Raw genomic sequence first — 19,522 nt, 5'->3', positions numbered from 1 at the left:
TAAAAAGAACTAATCTGGTTAAGAGAGCAGGGACGCGGCTCGTAAATCGGCGGCGCTCTCCGGTGCGGTTAAAGCTGTCAGTCCTCCTGTTTGTGGGGGCTGCTGGGTCTGAATGGAGCTGTCAGCTGGCTACTTGTTAGGGCTAACAAGGCCGTCCACTGATAGGACTAATGAGGCCCAGGCAGCGCTGCTTCCCCCCTGCAGCCCGACAACAACGCCGCCACAACGGCTGCCGATGCACGGTCCGCCCTGCCGCCCGCAAACAGAGGAGTCTTTATTTTAAAAAGAGAAAAATGAGACTGAAACGTCTCAGAACTGAATGCAACAAGTTTTACAGTGGAAATAAGATATTTCTCTATTTATCAAATATGTTCTGGTTTAATGAGGGAATAAAGATAATTTAAAAACATTTTGCTGCAATTACTACAATATGCATTTTTTTTTTTACTTATCCATAAATCTATACTAAAAAATCCTTATTTAAATTTCAGTGGAAAATTATCGCTTTCACTGAACACTCTGACATTTAGCGTATAATACACTTTTAAGGATTTTTTATATTTTAATTTTATGACTTTAAATTATTTGGGTTAATTTCAAAATGTAAAGCGGTACTTAACCTCATTTTCTTTTGAAATAGGCTTCAAAATGGGAAAGACAAGCGAACATGCCATTCAAGGCAGATGTGCACTTACATCTATCAATGTTAATTCAAATTATTTGCAAATGAAATTGACATTTAAAAAAAAAGATGCTGTGCAATGTGTATAATTGTGCATTTGAGCAAATATACCATGTTCACATTTTTCATACAATTATCCATAATAATAGAAAAACCATTACAGGAAAATCCAGCAATAAAAATGAATTTTTTTCTCGTAACTGCTCAGCTGCATTCTGCAGTTGGGACATTAATATTCGTTTCAGTCAGACAAAAGATTTAAAGATGATTTAAATCTCCTAAATCTGCCGGAGGTGTGAATAATTATCAATTCAAATCAATAGAAAGTTTTGAAAAGTTTATTTCTGGATTTGCTGTAATTTCTGGCTGAAAATGAGTGTTTTACTTCTGCGAAAATGGAATAAATAAGTTTAACATTTTTATATGAAAAGAGTAAAAACTTGCAAGTTTCAGTCAAATTTTTTCCCACTTTACAGGCTTTAAATAAATACTGTAATTGCTTTTGAGTCTGAGCAGTAATCAGACGTTAAAGGGGATTTAATGTGGAGAATTAGGAGCGAGTGCCGTTTGCAGGAGCAGTCGTCCTTCTCTGCTTTGCACTTCGTTGTTTGCAATGCTCTGCTTTAATTCCAATTACTCCTGTTAATTAGAAAATCTCATGCTCTCTGATCTGGAGTTTTGTTTCAACTTAACATCATTTGTCAGGCTGTTTACTTTTAATTAAAGATTTATATTGCATTTGTGAAACGTGGAGTTACATTTGCTTGGTGGAGGTGTTTGTCTGGTAAATATCCTAAGCGATGTGGACACGTTTTTGTTCTGCATTAATGTTACTGTCAACCCATTGTTTTAGCATATATTAGTAGCACATTAACATTTTGTCTCCTCAGACGTGTAGGTACCAAAATATTCCCTCCAACAGCTGTGGAAAGAGCAAAGCGGCTGAAAAACCTGCGAGGATGTGTCACGTTTTGGCTCCAAAGAGGCACAAAACAATACACTTTGACGGCTTTTATTAGTTTCAAGAAAGATGTTCTCACCATATTCGGTGCGGCATTGTAATGCAACGAGACAAAAGCAAACAAACGTGTGAAAAGATGAGTATGTGTGCATCTGTTTGCCGGTTTGTTTTTTCGTGCTGCAAATGTTTGCTCTGCTTTACGTACCGAGATCAAGCGACAAAATATGCAAAGAAAGAAGCTGCTAAAAACATCCTTTACCTTGGAGACCAAACCAACAGTCTGTCGAGTGAACTTTTCTGCAACATGTGTGAGATCATCCATTTTCGCCGCCGCTTTGCACCATCTTTTCAGCTGCTGCAGATTTTTATTTTTTTAGCGCTCATGTTATCTGAGCGAGTCGCTTGTGGATTTCTCAAACTTGAACAAGTCTGCCCAGTTTTTCCTCTTCTGGAAGCCTTCCATGTGACCAGCTTGCCCAGTACACACTGATCCACCAGGGCAGCCAGGGTTTCCGCCAGTTTACTGCTGATCCCTCGCTGTGGAGTCCAACATTTAAATCTGATTCAGTGGTGCAGTGTATTAGGTTTATCTACTGCTGCTGCAACTGTTGTTAGTCGTGCCGTTTGTTTCAGATCCGATCATTTCCTTTAAATCGGTGATGTTTCTGCCAGATTTATCACCAGTTCGGTTAAATCTGATCCCAAACAAAGAGGCACACAAATGTCTTCCTTTTAAACGTGGATAAAAAAAAAATCAAGTGCAAAGTTTAAATAAAAGATGAACTTATTTTATTTAGTTTCCACATCAGCAGAGAACCAAATACGTTATGTGGACACCTCACACCTGGGTCAGTTAGGTACTTTAAAGGGTCAAAACAGACGAAGCAGAGAAAGTTCCCAGGTCAGAGGTAACAAGTTCTGGGTCTCCTTCAAGTTGGCAATTATTTCAATAATCGATTAATCACAATTCATCTGATTAATCGTTTCATCCCTAATGTTAGAACAGTGGGTCCTTAATTAATCAAATTAAACATCATTTACAACCATTTGTGATTAAACTACGCTTCCTATTGGTGATCTGGTAGTTTTTTTTCCCAGGAATCAGTTCAGCTAAATCACGAAGCCAACAGTCAGGTACGTTATTCACATAATTATTGCTAAGCATCATGGGAATCTGCCTTGGTAATAGTTTTGATTTAATGTTTGAACCAAACTGCTGGCTGCACTGCCAAAGATCTGCTCTCTCAACTCTGTGCAACAAGACAGCGCGATAAATTTAAAAAACACACAGAGTGAAAATGGGTTTCAAACTGGTCCACTTTGTGCATCACCGTGAAGCGTTGAAACAACGTTAGCGTTAATATTTGGAAAATGGCGTCCTAACGGCTGGAAGTGGATCTGACACGACGCAGAGTAACACGTAGGACCAAACCCACAGTTTCTTAAAGAACCAACTTCCATCATCTTGATGAAATGATGCTCGAAGCTTTCCTCTGAGGCGCATATGAAGATGACAAACATATTGGAAATATTTTTTTTCCCACCATCACTCCGTCCGTCCACCATCTGCTATTGAGAGAAACTCTGAGAGAAACTTGAGCTCCGTTTGCACCATCAGAACATTTCCCACAAAATGTGACCCGGTTGCTCCACAATGTAAAAATGCAGCGAAGAGGCCAGAGAGAGGCTGCCAATCCTCTCAGCCGCGTCTCTGTTTGTTTACAGTAATTACACTCATGCCTCAGAAGGAAAGTGGTAATTACTGATAACTTAATGGTGTCAGCAAGATGCAGTTCTGTGCAAAAGTTTTAAATCTTCAAAAGTGTTTTTCTTTGCAAGTTCATGTCAGTTCTACAGTTTCTACTGACAGAAGTCTCACATCAGAGGAATTTCTTCTAGTCTTTTCTAAACACACGGAGGCTGAAGGTAATCAGGTTGAATCATTGTCTTTTTCAGAACAGTCAATTCATCGTGTAATCTTATTTGGAAAGTGATTGAGACACAATATTTACTCTAGAAAAACTATAAATATGCATTCATGTTCAGGTGACAGTGAATGTAGATTTCCTAGGAGTTGCTAGGTGATGAAAACTCAAATCCTTCAGGAAGTTCAGAGAGATTTTGGTGAGGAACATTTTAAAGGATTGTAGGAACAAATGACAGTTTGGAAGTGAAATATAAAGAAACACAGGATAAGTCAAGCTGCATTTTTCCTTTTCCATCTCAACTAGCAGTGGTTTTCTGCTGAGCCAGGAGATAATTTGTCGAAGCACAAAGTCAAAATAAAACCAAACTGTTGTAACTGGTCAACGTTACAGACGGTCACCTCATCTCGCCTCAGTCAAGCCTCCTCTTCTTCCTTTTCCTTTTTTGTTTTACTTCCATTTAACATTTAACATCCAGATCCAATTCTTAAGATACAACTGACAGATTAAGGTCAGAGGTCAAACGAAGCTTTTATGTCAAAGTTTGTTCTTCACATTTAAGTTTACGAAGCTCTGAGGGATTCCCTACAAATTTATGAACTATAAAAACAGAAGTTTACTTTGAATTTATAGCCAATGGATGGATGGACAGTATGAAAAAAAGAAAGACTGCAATGAGGGAAGGAAAAAAAATTGTCAAATGGAGTAAGGAAGGAAGAAAAAAACAAAGGAAAAAAGAAAGTGAGGCAGTAAGTAAGAAAGGATGGATGGACAATATGAAGAGAGAAAGAAAGGAAAAAGGAAGGAAGAAAGGAAAAAGAAGGAAGGTAGAAAGCAAGCTAGCTCCATCCCTCTATAAAAGCTTTCTCCAGTTTATTTAGCAGAAGATCCAACAGAAACGATGAAGTTACATCATGAGCCACAAGCAGCTTCCTTCTCTCTCCTCAGCCGCTTTGTTAAGGAAATTTGGTGAATTATTACATTATAAAAACATATTTCAGTCACTAAAAGGCTGACTGTATTTCAGCAGTAGCTTAGGAGTCCATCATGTAATACTATTAACCTCCACACACACACACACACACACACACGCAGACACACACACTCAGCCCACACGTCCCCCTGGTGAGGAACAGATGAGAGCGAGAGGAACGAGTCCAAGTGGAAATACGCAGGAACAACTCTTAGCGCCTGTTCTGGGCTGCTGGCTCGGCTGGCGGTCCGTAGGAGGACGAGGAGGACTTAATGCGTGTTGTGGTATCGTTCCTCGCACACCTTGTTTTGACATTTTGCGGACAGCTGCTTTCAGAAAACAAAACCTAGCATGTGAAGGTGGGAGGCAAGGAGAAAACGCTGCATGCATTCAAAGCGACGCCTCTTCAAACGGAGCCTGAGGCAGCGTTCACACCAGACCCGTTTGGTCCGGCTCAATACAACTCTGGTCCGTTTGTCTAGAAAGTCTGGTCCATTTGATGATGTGTGAACGTGCAATCAAACCAGTGAAGTGAGTTCTGGTCTGCCTACAGACCTTGACTTCGGTTCGGTGGAAGTGAACTCGAATTCATATGTGAACGCCAAGCAGATCGGAGATCGCTCCAGAAGCAGGAAGTAGACTACAGTGCAGAGCATTCTGGGTAAATACAACGAAAACAAACAAGAGTCTGGCGCTGGCGGGTGAAATGGCTCATAGTGTTTTACCAAAAACAAAAGAGAAATCCTACAACCACTGAGATCTGACGCTAATCCATTTTTGTTTGCATTTCTTGAAGAAGGAAGTTGAAGAGTGTTTTTTAAGTGTGCCACATCAATTTAATTATTGAGAAAATAATATCATCTGATAAATATTAAATTTACACTAAAGAAGTTAACAAGTTTGATATCTTATATTTCCGGCAGGAAGATATTAACTTATTTATTTAACAACTAAGTGTATTCAGTTTGCATTATTCAGTGTTATTTTATAATAGCAAATGGACTGAACTTATAAAGCGCTTTTTCCAATCATTTTGGCCACTCAGAGTGCTTTACACTAGAGTTATATTCATCCACATACAGTATAAATGCTGTATAACCCACATTTATACAGCGATACACGGACCAGCAGGTAGCTTGGGGTTGAGCGCCCAGGGGCACATCGACGTGTGACAGGAGGAAGACGAAATCGAACCTACAGCCTTCCGATCACCAGACGACTGCTCTACCCACAGAGCCACAGTCGGCCCATATGAGATGCAGGGGCTGAACCTGCATGTGCCTTGGGCCGGCTTTGCACTGCGTCGGTCCGGTTGGGTGAACACTTATTGGTTTTTGGTTCATTTGATGCAGTGCTGTGTGAGAGGAGACCGCAGCAGATGAAAACGTAACCAATGTTGCAACTTTGGTCCCCAGTGGAAGCGAGTCTTCGAGATCATCAGGCGTGAAAACACCCTGAGAGAGAAAGGGGAAAACGAGGCCGGCCTCCTTCCCGCTCCCTTCCTCTACCTGCTGTCCCCAGCCGATCCCGGGAAAAACTCGGCGGCAGATGTTGCTGCGCTAAGCTGGCTCTGAAGTGCCTCCCCGGCTCCCTGCTCTCACCCACAACACAGTCAAACCGCATTAGATCTCTTTATTTGTGCCTGGGGCAAGTTCGGCTCTGCAGCTGTGTCCACCCCCGCTCTACCTTTGGTGTCGGAAGCCCTCGGGCTCTAAATGTGAGACCATGGAAAAAAAATATTTAAATAAATAAAAAAAAAGCTAAAAAAATTCTCTTTTTCTGTCTCTCCTCTGCATCTGCTGACAGTCCAGTGGTCTGACTCCGGGCGGCGGCAGCGACAAACGGACGGAGGCTGGTGAGGAGTGGGGGGAGCCGGGTCCCCGCGCTGAACAGATGTCTGCGACAACCTGCTTACTTACACCTGTACGAGTCCTTGTAACCCGGCGGACGGACGCTGCTGAAAAATTCATGACCCTGGAGGTTTCCTGTCCGCCATCAAACACAGCATCCTGCCTCTCTCCCCGTCTCTGCAGCACTGCTGCGCTCTGCCATCCACACTGAACCTGCAGCAGGACGGAGCGGACTTCTTCCTCAGCTGTGTTTACTCTGACCAGAACCAGGAGGGAGGAGACCAGGAACAATACGACTGCTGTTCAAACTCAATTCAACACTGGCCTTAGTGGCAGGAAGGAGAACAGAGAGGAAGAGAAGGGAGCCAATCCAAGCAGATAAAACTGCATTTTACTTACATTTTGACAACTAGTTTGTTTTAGTGAATGAAAATGTTCTGCGTTTATGTACTTCATCATCTGAGTGGCTCCAGATCAGATGGCCAGTGGAGAGGAGGTTGTATTTTTCTCATTTTCACATGTTAACTAACTGAACCCTGCCGTTGGAGAGAATTCACAAACAAAGTAAATAAAACCTGTGTGGTGGATGAAAACAGTCGGCTGTTGCTCAGCCTCACTTCAAACACAAAGCGTCCTGCGACCCGATCTGTCTGACCGTCTCGTTTACAGTCTTGATCACAGAACTGAAAGTGGAGTTTGTCTCAGTAATCAGAATAAAAATGGGACTCGACTGGCAGCTTCTCCCCTCTCAGCCAAACGTGATGTGAAACAACCTGTGGGCTTCCTGACCTGGAGGTCACTTCATATGGATGCATCACAACTAAAACGACGAGGCTACAACATTTTTCATCACCAAACAAACAGCTCTGGAAGCAGAAAGTCGGCTCTTGCTATTTTTTAGAGGTTTCAACAGCAGAGAAGCACAGATAAATGCCTTCTGTTCTTACCTCATTATTTGTATCCACAGTGCAGAATCTTGTGCATAAAAAGTCTGTTTTAAAGCTAATTTATCTTTTAAAGGTAAAATTAAAAAGTGCATGAATGTCCAAATGAAAATGCCTTAATCATATTTTTGTGACTGATCTCTGTGCATCTTTGCAAACCTAAGCTATGCTGCTTTGTTTTTTGAGAGGAAAAATACTCTTCTAACATTGCTGCCAAGTTTTTCATTTGTTCTGTCATAAACTTTAACAATCAACACACCAAAACCCCGAGTCTCAGTTTGATTTATCATGTAAAAGCAGAAGTTTTGCTGGTTTTCGATCTGATTTGTGAACAGCAACGTGACGCCCTGAGTAACGACTGGCAGGCTGACAGCTGCTAGATTTCCTCAACTTTTCCCTTTTCTTCAGCCCTCGACCTGATGCCTCTGCAGAGAGTTACATCATTGTCTGAACCACACCCATATGGGTCCTGTTCTCTGACCTCTGACCTGAGCAGAACCACCCACCACAGACATGCAGATGTGTCTAAAAAGTGTTTCTGGTTTAGATCGCAGAACGAACAGAATGCTGCAGAAACTCAAAAACGTGAAACTGGCAGTGTTTTTTATATTTCCGATTCGAAGCCACAGCATTTGATTTTCTGTCCATAGCATTTAATTTTGGGATTATGTCTGCAGATTTACATCCACAGCAGATGGTGTGGTTTGTTGGATTATGAGCTGTATTAGAGTCTAATACATATCAAAACATCTGGTTAGCTCCGACTCGGTGGCGTTCTGGTAACCGTCTGCGTTTCAGATCGTTTTCTCTCCTCTGTCGGAGGGCGAGTGAAGCGAACGGTTTGACCATATTAGGTCGTCTCTGTCCTCCTTCCTTCTGTGAAGCTTTGCAGCTGCAGCTGCAGGTCACGTCGCCGTGGTGAAGTATAAACAACACGATGCACAACAAGAAACAGAAGTTTCCTCTACCGAGAGGTTGTATCCACTCACAGCAACACAATGCAGCAATAAACTAACATGTCTAACTGTAAATGGGCTTAAACAGACGACTAAGACAGATTCATCCATTCAAACCACTAATAAACAAAACTAAATAAAAAAAGACCAAACTGCTAATGATGCTTAAGGTTGCAATTTTTCTCCAAAAATATAATATTCTTTATTGACTGATCATCTCTTCTGCTGTGTGTTACTTTGCTGTTTTGTCTGTTTGCCACCACAGTATTTAATGTGCAGCTGAAATTCTCTGTCTGTTGTTGCAGCAGGCCTGCAGATTTCCATCAGAAATATTTATGAAAAGTCATGTTTTCTCCCCAGTCCTACCTGGTCTGCTGAGGTGGGACGCATGAGGGAGACCCGGTCATACTGCCGCCGCAGCAAAGCCCACAACGCATCCAGGCGACCCTGATGGCAGACAGACATGACATGAGGGAAAATAGCAGAACTGACAGAAATTTGAAGAAATGTTTATTTCTTATCAGTTTAAAAATGTTTGAAATTTTTTTGCTTTCTCCTGTTTTTGAGTTTCATTTTTTTCTTTTTTCAGTAAGCATCATGAGGAGCCATAACATGTGATGTCTATGGGGAACATACCTTGATAGGAGTGTACCATTTGTTTTCCGCCTGCCTGTTGTTGGACGCCGGTTTAGGACGTGGACGTTTGATCATCGGCTCCTCCACGTCCTCTGGTACGGAGACTTTAGCATTTTTGGCCTTCTCCAGTCGGGCCCCCTCCTCAGTTGATCCCTTTTCTCCCCATTTCACCTGAGCAGGATAAAAAGAGAAAAACAGAAGATAAAAGAGCGCTAGAACAGCTACATATGAGACGAGGCAGGTCCAGGAAAAAAAACTAAAACATAATACTGCCCTTATTCCTCCTTTAACCCTCCCAAATGAAGTCATTGCTTTTTAATCTTTCTTTTAATAATCCCGTCATGAACTCTAAGATATAACAGACTGACTGAAGTCTGGAGGGTCTGAAACTTGAATTTTGCAGAAGTGAATTTGTTTGGACTTGTGGATAAACTTCACTTTGTAGAAGGATGATTTTGCATTTATCTGGAAAATGCCCTACAAACTCTTCCTAGATTGATCGATATTGTGCTAACTCATACCCACTTAGTCCAGATCAGCATCAGTTTTGATAAAAAAAATCAGCAGTTAATCAATGCATCTGATTAGCAGCACCTGGTGGCAACTTCCTCTCCTAAATACCAACCAAGCAGCAAGAACTCAATTCAGTTGACACTATGTGTCGTCAGGTGTGTGTGTGTGTATACGTGCGTATGTGTGTGTTTGCATTTGAGCTTGTGAACATGAGTATGTGTGTTAGTCAAGCTGTCCTGCGTTTTAATTGAAATCATCACATCTGTTGCAAGGAGGAGACAAAAAAAGAAAAAAAATCCACCGCCACATGAATGGGGAGAGGTGATTAATTAGCGACACATTGTCTAAGCTGTAGGTTAAGCCGTGACAATATAGAACAGCTTCTGAGAATCATCTCAGGGATACGTCCCAGGCCCAGGAAAAAAACCGAGCGCTGCAGTGAATAAAAGAAACGCTCAAGAAACTGGAATGTTGCAGTCATCCTGACACCTAACACTTCAAAGGAATCCGTCAAATGGCGATAGAAGTGATAGATATAGATAGATATGGTGATAGATGCCAGATGTGGCATAAATTCTTCTTAGACATTATTCTTTCAAAAACCTATGTGGGAAACTTGAAATTCAAGATGGCCATCATATCGGGTCATCTCAGGTCTTCTGGTTCTGCTCTGCATCCCCAGAACCAGAACCAAACATGGAGAAGCAGCATTCAGCTTCTATGCACCACAAATCTGGAACAAACTTCCAGAAAACTGAAAAACAGCTGGAACACTGAGTTCTCTTAAGTCTGGATTAAACCCCAGCTGTTTAGAGTTGCTTTTAATTCATAATGAAAGAAACACTGACAAACACATTTAATGTGAATTGTTGATTTTAACAACATTACACACAAAATGTAATGTCTGTTATTGGTTTTTACAGCTGTTGACTATATGATGGTTATGATATATTCATGATGTAAACAACTTTGAAAGGCCATTCCACTGAAATGCGCTTCACAAATAAACTTGAATGATTGAAATATGGGACTCTAAAATGTATCAAAAGATTAATGTTGCCTTATCCTGAGTTTAGATTTTCCAAAATGTATGCATAGGAAGCACATTTGAGATATAAACTTTGATTCTTCCTGAAGGATTTGGATATTAACGGGAGTCCATGACGGGGGAAGTGTGGGTAGAAACTCAGCGAGGTGGTCGAGTCGAGCTGACAGCAGCACTCAATCTTCCAACTGAGCAGCGACTTGATCCAATCAGGACGCGATAGCGGGACCTGTCATGTCGGACGCATCAGCAGAGTGACGAGGACAGCAGCCGGGTCCGCCGCCCGCAACTACACCAACTTCCAACATCAACGTCAGCAGGACTACACCCGTCAGATGTGTGTCACCGCCGCATGCAGAGGATCTTTGTTCGATTTGATTTCCTTAGCTGCTCTACTTTGAAGCAAAACAAAGCCCGGTTTCAGGGTCTGACCTCCATGCGTTTGATGCCTCCTGCTCCTCTTCCTCCGTAGTACGAGGCGTCCACCGTCGGCCACTTCTTCTTTGGCAGCGGCTCAGGTTCCTGGAAAAACAGCCGGAAGGTCACACGATTCTATAAATGATAATATTAATAAAGCAGCTGCAGCTGGACGACAGTAAGACGGAAGCTGCAGATTAATTATATTGTTTCATTTTCACCAGGAAGGAAGAAACGCTCTGTTTGCCTCCACGGTGCGTTTGGTCAGCACGTTTCAAGGACTGTAAGCTTCAAAACAACTTAATCTTTTATGGCTGTAGCATATTTTCACTTTGAAAAGTTCAGAGAAATTAACTGGTATATTTTTATATTAACCTGCAGAAAGACCCAACAGGGATCCATTTTCAATTTTTTTAGAAGCAACCAGATTTTTACTTTGAATGTCATGAGTTTATGATGTCATTTACTTCCCAGGATTTGTGCTAGAGAGTCAGGCCCACAGCATCACAGGTCCTCCACCATGCCTAACTATAATCGTCAATATTTCCATCCCTCGTTTTAAAGCATTTATCCACTTTTCATTTGCATCTGACCAAAGCAGATGTCTGCAGTTAAAGTCTCAGTAGTTTATTAAGCTTTCATGTTTACATTTGTGATGGTGGGACAGAAAAGGCTTCTTCCTGCTGTGACTCCTGAACAACCAGCAGGTCTGAGAGAGCATCCAATGGGTTTTATGGAAACGTTACTGAGGTTCTCTTAGGCTGATATTTGGAGGATTATTTCAATTCTTATAATCAATCGTCACAGTTCCAGGTATTTAAATCGATAATGTAAATAAGGAAATATTTTCTAATAGCCATTTCCTAACTAAAATAGTTAATAGATTATACATATTTAATTTTGTTCATTCATTATATTTTAATTATTTATAATGCTTGTATCAAAATGGCTTTAAATATTCTGTTCATATAATTTTTATTTATTTATGTTTGTTCATATTCATATTATTAATTTCAGTTTATCTTGATTTATTTAGCACAGTTTTTTACAGTGCTTTATTTATTACCATGTTGAGGTTAAAATGTATTATAGAAAATGTTAAAATCTGTTATATTTGTTAATACTTGCTGAAGAATATCTTACTGTAACACAAGACAAGATGGTTTTTAATCAATATTCTTTTCATTCTGGTGATCCTTATAAACCATTACTATTGATAATAATAATGATGTATAAATGTATCTGAATTTTGAAAATAAATATGGCCAATTCTCAATTTAAAATGAATTATTAATATGTGCAGAAATATGGGGTCTAATCTGTATTGCGGACGGTTGTGTTGTCGACCCCTTGTGACATACTCACAGGTGGAGGCGGACGAGAAGGTGGAGGCGGCGGCGGCGGGTCTTTGATGACCTGAATAAACAGAAAAAGAAAACAAAGCTGGTCGGCAGGAGGACTCAGACCTTATCAGGACCCAGACAGGCTGACGGGGCCGATTCGTGACAGGTGACACAGCGTCACTCAGCTCGTCTCATGACGGCGACGCCGCTGCTGCCAGCCTCACGAGTGGCAGTTGCCGCCCCATCGCCTCGCTGACTACTGATTACAAGGATCCTGCTTGTAAACCAACATCAGTGGCCCCACGTGTAAAATAAAGAAATGCTGAAAACCAACTTGTTGACAGGGGAGTCTTTGGGGCGATCGCTGTAGCCCGTTTAGCTCCTAATTAATTGGATGGGGTTCAGCGCTCCGAAGCGATCCCCCCAATCATAAAATCCTAAGGAGTTAATTAGCTCCAGTCAGATACAGAGGAGGCGGCTTGGGCTGCGCTCCAAGTCCTGTCTGCTGGGAAGATGAGTGGCGGCGGAAAAAAAAGAAGAAAAAAACTAAAACACATTCACACAGATCTCCATGACATCGCTTACTGACAGCGGAGTGACCAGCCCGGAGGCGGTCTCCGTGACAACGTGGAAAGACACCTGAGAAGCAGGTTGTCCACAATGTGATACCACTCAGGGACAAGATGCCTGGACTGGGTTTTTCAGATGTGCATCGGCAAGCCAAGAGGAGCCTGACGGTGACATTTGTCAGGCGTCACTCAGGCGTCCAGCTGAGACGACGCTCAGTCAGCGGTGACACAGCTGTGAAAAGACACACAGACGCTTATTATTTGGTGGCTTAAGATTTCAAGAGTTAAAGCTCACGGTCTGACAGACAAAAGAAAACCCACACACTGATAAGGAGCTTCAACTTTACACATGCACAGCTCTAATTAGAAGTTATAAAACATGACCTTTTTAGAGCAAACAAAGCTCGGCGTAGCCTGCTGGGATTGCTGTCAATAAAATGAAGTATTTGCTAAAGGCTCATTTGCAGGTAGACTAGTAAGTGAAGGTTGTTTCTGGTCCAGTTTTCCACCCAGACACTCCTGAGATGAAATTCTCCTTTCGTTCCTCCCTTCCTGTGGACTTTAGCACCAAACACAATAAATACTGAGAGAATATCTCGGCTTGAGGTGAGGAGAGAGCACCGTCTGGCTCATTAGTCATCACAGACAGATACTAAAGTCAGAGCTGCTTTTGCATTTGCTAAAGTGGTTTTGGAGGGGAAAAAAGGAGCAATGTAATTATGGCCTATCATAGATCCGAACAGCTGTTTCCTTCCCGGTTAAGCTCAGGGATACCGTCGGACTCGCTGCAGTGTTGTCATTAGAATAATGAAAAACAATCAATTAGGGTTAATTAATTTCTCTTTGACACACAACTGGCTGCGCACAAATCCTGCGGAGGTCTGTGGATGACCTCTCCATACGCTGATTAACAGCATTCCAGCCACACCTTACGTTGACGGGATTATCTCTTTTTATGAAGTAATTATGCAGCAGATTTCCCGCACATGTTGTGGGCTAAATAAAGCATTACACAAACGCCGGAGCTCGGCTGCTCCCTTTTTCCCAGCAACCTGACGGACAGATGTGAGCTCTCTGCAGCGCGGTGGCGTAATTAAAAACTAAACCGCGGGATGCTTCGCCATCTGACACCGGCCCCAGCGGCTCGCCACCGCAGCCTGCAAGCCACGGGGAATCGGACCAATCAGAAGCACTCGGGGCACCGTCCACATATGGCTGTCTCTGCGAACGCCCGACTGGGATTGGAAATCTGCTCGCTCCCAAAACCCGAGCTCAAACGGTGTCGTGTCAAGCTGTTTCAGGAGGTTTGTTGTGACGGATCAGTGGCAGGTAGCATATTTGAAAGTTTAAAAGCGATTTAGGCTAACATGGCTTTCTGCAGTAAAGGAAATAAAGTTCTGCACTGCAGTGGTGACATGAGTAACAGCTTATTGCTGAAATGTTCTCAAAAGCATGCACGCAACTTTCCTATAAATATGCATAGAAAGCTTCTTTTTTCCAGGTTTTCATATTCAGGACAGTTTTCAAGGAGTCATTTAAGTTTCAAATGTTAATTTAGAAATGTTTCCTTTTTTTAAAAAGCTTTGGCAGTCATGAGGACACCGGTGTGTTCATGGAGCCGCTGACTAACATGTAAGCATTTGGAGGGTGAAACTTAAGTGGTTAAAGCAAAATTTGAAGCTAATTCGACTTTCGTCACTCATTATTGACTCACATTTGCCACTTTGCACTGTTGACCGCAGAATAAGACAGTGCAACACACATGCATGACCCAATTAACCCTCCACAGGAGGGAAGCTTTTACCTGAAAACGGGTAATGAGTAATGTTAACACGTTAAACAATTTAGACTAATCGTTTCTTGTGCAAAAACACAAAATCTTACCAAGTCTGTTTGATTTAATTCAAATATGTTAGTACACTTGAAATAAGACAAAGCCAACTTTCAAGTAAGTTTTCAGCAAGACATAGGAGCTTGTTTTAAGGAAATAATTCCTTATTGTTGAAAAGTAAATAGTTATAAGTGAAATTATCTGTCAGTAAATTTGTATTTTTCCATCAATATCATTCACTTAACTTCATTTTTCTTGCTGAAATGTTACTTGTAAATTCTTTTTGTCTCATTTCAAGTCTACTAAGATATTTGCACTACAAAACAAAACAGAAATTCTTGGTCAGATGTTGTGTTATTGCAGAGCAGCGAGTTATAACCGACAGCCCTAATAAAATGAAGTAATTAGAAGTTACCAACATGTTGGGCACCAAATGAGTTGCAAATGTTTCCAAAAGTGTGTCCAATTTTGCAGTGATTCATTTGTAATTCAGATAAATTCCCTTGCCTTTGAAAACTCCATCTCCAGCCCTTTGATTTAAACAAAAGGCAACGCCATGCAGGGCTTAATTTCCAAACAAACGATAAACAAAGACACTACCACTCCACAGCTTGTCTGACCTCTCGTCTGGCACCGGGCCATGCGGGTAGAGGCAGAGGAAGAGAGGGATTGTGGGAGGGAAGTTTGTGTGCGCGCGCGTGGCCTCGTCGCCTCATCTCGACTGCCGAAGCCTGGCAGACTGGGGGTTTAAATATTAACAAGCCACACATGGCCCTCCTCTTCTGCCGGGTCCCTGGATGCAAGGCAACAGCAGCTCCCTCCACCAAGACAAACACGTCCGCGGCCAGACATGCTGCAGGGGGTTTACATTTTAATGCCTTTGTTGGTTTTCCAAAATATGCTTCCATCTCATCCTGGATGGGATCCCTTCAGGTCCACAAAGCCAGGTGACGTCTATCATTTCAGGGGTGAGTGAGGTGAGTGATGGGGGGCAGGTGGGGGAAAATTTGCCTTCATCAGATCTCGGTAGAAAAAAGGCTGAGAGAAAGAGGCGGTGCACGCCATCTGTAGCCCCTCTCTCATCGCCCCAAACGATAATCTGTTGTGGATTTCTGTAATTGGTTAAGTGGGTGAGAATTGTTTTATAAAGGGGGTATAGGCAGGGTGAGGGATTTTTAGAGCTGTAGTTTTTAATGAATACTCAGGACTAAACCAACAATATGTGCCTGTGGGGCCGAAACATCTGGCGTCCTGTAGGTTTACTGCAGGACGTTTTTAAGCTTCATTTAGAGAAAGTCATGAATTTCTCTTTAACGCACAGAGTTACATTCACAGTTACATCCAGGGTGATTTACCCTTTACTTCTGCATGCCTAAGAAAATAAAAAGACAAAATTGGAAGTAGCTAATGATCAATTCTCAAAGTTCCCACATATGAACTATAACTGTGTTTTCAGCAGCTTTCACACTCGTTATAAAGGACTTAATGCACATGATGCTCTTAGTAATAATATATTGCTACTGTCAATCTAGCAGACTTCTTCCGCTGCTGGATGGTTGCCGTTTTCTGGCCTGATCTGCTGATTCCGATTTTGTCTGATACCAATTTTTCATTGGTCATAAGGTCAGAATACTCCAATTTTCCTTAAGTGAAAGGCACCGAAGAATGCCTGTGAAACTATAGAAATGTCTGAGTCTGTCAGGCAGAGCAAAAGTGGACAGTAGATGACTTTCAGACTTTTGCAGAGGTAGATAATATTGGCCTGAGGTGAAGCCAATCTACCAAACTTAATGTACATATGAAGGGTTTTGTGTTTTAAACAAAATCTCTTCATTTGACGGTTTAATCTCTTTCTTTGCTTAGTTTTATTGTGGTATACCTCAGGGACGTGTTCTTGGCCTTCTGAAATTTTCCATTTATATTTCTTCTCTTGGCCAATTTAATTAGAATAATGATTTTGATCATTTCTACAACAAATCACTCATCATGATTTCTATAAGAGTCACTAAATTTACATCCTACAGGCTTTCTTTCAGAAAATTAATCCTGGGTTGGCTTAAATCAGTGAATATAAATAAAATCTCATTATTTTCTGGTCTTGCAGGAACGTCTCAGATGTGAAATGTTTAGAAAACTGTAAAGTCAGACTCAAAAGACTGAACAGTTACATTTACATGATGTTCGTCAGTAGAGTGGAACATCAGAAATAAACGTACCTTCCCTCTTTATGCGTTACTTTGGTAACAAAATGATTGTATAGAAAAATGTTTAAAGATCATTTTAAGAGCCACATTAAACAATAACAACAAAAGAACAAAGAGCAGAAGGCAGGAAATGAGAAAGCAGCTGAAACTCAACGAGCTGATTGACAAGATCAGGAAGCAGAGTTTAAACTAGAGCAGGAACAGATTTAATGGGATTAAACCATAAAAAATCTCGGGTATTATTATTAATCACGTCTGTCCCTGGGAAGGCCCAGTGTTGGAGTTGTATAAACAGAATTTTCAGCAACTGTCACTCAGATCTTTTTTTTCACTAATCCAGGCCTTGGTGTATTTTTCTGTGTGTTTTTCTGTCAGGACCTGATGCCTAAGCAGAAACCATCAACTGATCTACAGGATGTGGTTTCTTCACTTCCCCACTGAGGTCTGCTGGGAGGAAATCTCAAGTACTGTGGTGCACGTGGTAAAAGGGTGAGCAAATATTTAGCAATATTTTGCTTCAGAATATGGCAAATAAGGAAAGTGAGGATCCTCAGAGCCAAACAGGCCAACCTACTCTCTCTGCCTGGATGATTTTGGTTTCTTCATTTGTTTATTTGTTGTATAAAAGTCGTGATTTAAGTAAATACGTGCATTCTTACAATAGGGTGCAACTGTACAAACAGGAAGTTTGCAGACGTTAAAGAGCACACACTAGTGTTCTCACTTTGTCGTTGTAAATGTTAGAGTAACTATGGCAACGATTTACTTTTAAGGTAATACAGACGTGAACTATTCTTAGTTGGTTTAATTCAGCAGAAGCTGCTGTCATTCTGGGTGCATGAAGGAGCCACAGAGGTTAACCAAAGAGACGAGGAAGATTCACCACAGTGCAGCAGAGAGGCCAGAACCACCACAGGAAGGCCAGAGCCAGGAGCGCCAGCATCACCAGGATCACGATGAGCAGCACAGAACCGCTCGACTGCAACAAAACCACAACATTACTTATCAAGACGCAGCACTGAAGCACAGCATTCCTTCAGAGAATCTAAGACTACATCCACTGATGAGTTTTGGATAAAACATATTTATATATTGCATCTTAAAAACAAAATGTATTTATGTTTTGTACATCTTAATTACTGTTCTGAATATTTTTTTTTTTAACAAATTGCATTTTTATTTCAGTATTCGATTAATTATGATTAACTTTATTAATAATTTGAGCAATGAATAAATGTTTAAAAAAGATAATATTGCTTTATTTCTATTTTGTTATAAAAAAACATATCATAGAATATTCCTACTAATCAATACCAGTTAAATGTCAAGCATTTATTGAAGATAAAATCAATACTTATAATATTTGTTAGAGGAAATACACATTGTTCAAACTGGCTGGACTAAAAGGAGGCGAGTGATTCAGACTCACACATGTAGATGCAGTGATGGTGTAGGCACTAGAGATGAACGATTTGCCGTTGTTCAGGCTGATGAGAACATCCATAGTTCTGCAGAACAAAAGCAAAAGATAGTTCATCTGTCAAACAAATTCAAATAGATATAAATGGATTTAATCTCGGTTAAATAGATAGATTTTCTGTGCTTCTGTCACACAAATCTTTGTTTTCTAATTATTTGTTTTTCTTTAAAACACCAACAATGTAAGGCAGACATACAAAGTATGCAAAACGTGCCATACATCTTAATAATGTTCAGTGTTGTGAAACAGTATCAGCCATCTTGCCACAGTTACAGTTCATATATTTGTCATCACAACAAAAGTGTTGTTAAATTTAACAGTACACATTTTTTAAAAACCCAGACAAAGAAAAGAACAGCAGCAAAACCAAATGAAGAGACGGGAATGGAGGAGATCTTCTCATCATCCCAGCCGTCAGCGTGTTTGGATGAACCAACTTGACTTGCAGTAACAAGGCCTGCGAACACCTATGACTTATTTAGAGGCAGAAACGCAGAGGCCGAAATGGGCGCAATTAAAACCCTAATGATGAACGGCACCGCAATTTCCATATGTCTGTTACGCCCGATCCAATTACGGTGGGTTTAATGAGAACTGGGTATGTGGAGCGAGTCAAACGCTTGAAATACTCCCCCCGCCTCCCACCCCAAGACATAAAACAGGAGAGAGGAGAGACAGCAGAGTGGTGACTGTGTGTGAGGGGCCAGCTGTGAGCGCGGCGCTGTACAGGGGAGGCCTGCATTAAAAAAGCGCTGCTGTGGAATAATAACCAGAGTGCTGTGTTTGCTGTGGATTCAGCCTGAGGCAGTGCCTTGGGCCACCAATTCTCCTGTGGTTCAGAACAGATGAGCAACCAGACCGCGTGTCCATTACTATGCAGAGTACTCCAAATATTCTGAAGTGACTTCTTTGCACCTTACCTTGTTTGCAACACTAAATATTTAAGATGCAGGTCAAAGAACTTTGCCACAGGATGCACTTTGACAAGTCATCCAACTTGTTGATTCTTCCCTACACTTTTCACCTACATATCAGATTAAGAATTCACATATTTTTGTCTTTTTATTACATCTCAAACATTTAGGTTTTCATTATTTCTTACACTAACAGACCTTAAAAAGGAAGTGCAACTGCATGCAACTGTGATATTGCTACTGCAGTCAACAGGGCCGGATCTAGAAGGATGTGAAAAA

The 19,522-nt window shown here is 41.3% G+C and overlaps 1 protein-coding gene across 1 annotated transcript in view; it reads right to left on the bottom strand.

Annotated features, from left to right (window-relative positions):
* The window catches only part of antxr2a (ANTXR cell adhesion molecule 2a), a 77,837-nt gene that overhangs the window by 29,733 nt on the left and 28,582 nt on the right, over nucleotides 1-19,522 (bottom strand). Inside the window, exons 11-16 of the mRNA XM_007547387.2 lie at nucleotides 18,279-18,357; nucleotides 17,733-17,828; nucleotides 12,268-12,318; nucleotides 10,918-11,007; nucleotides 8,928-9,098; nucleotides 8,658-8,738 (exon numbers count right to left, since the gene is read on the bottom strand). Coding sequence (XP_007547449.1) covers nucleotides 8,658-8,738; nucleotides 8,928-9,098; nucleotides 10,918-11,007; nucleotides 12,268-12,318; nucleotides 17,733-17,828; nucleotides 18,279-18,357 — 568 coding nt within the window. The remainder of the gene's footprint in view (nucleotides 1-8,657; nucleotides 8,739-8,927; nucleotides 9,099-10,917; nucleotides 11,008-12,267; nucleotides 12,319-17,732; nucleotides 17,829-18,278; nucleotides 18,358-19,522) is intronic.

This window comes from Poecilia formosa, unplaced genomic scaffold (assembly GCF_000485575.1).
Source record: "Poecilia formosa unplaced genomic scaffold, Poecilia_formosa-5.1.2 Scaffold20, whole genome shotgun sequence".
Classification (NCBI taxonomy): domain Eukaryota; kingdom Metazoa; phylum Chordata; class Actinopteri; order Cyprinodontiformes; family Poeciliidae; genus Poecilia; species Poecilia formosa.
The sequence above is the reverse complement of the archived record's forward strand: the minus strand, read 5'-3'. Positions and strand labels throughout refer to the sequence as shown.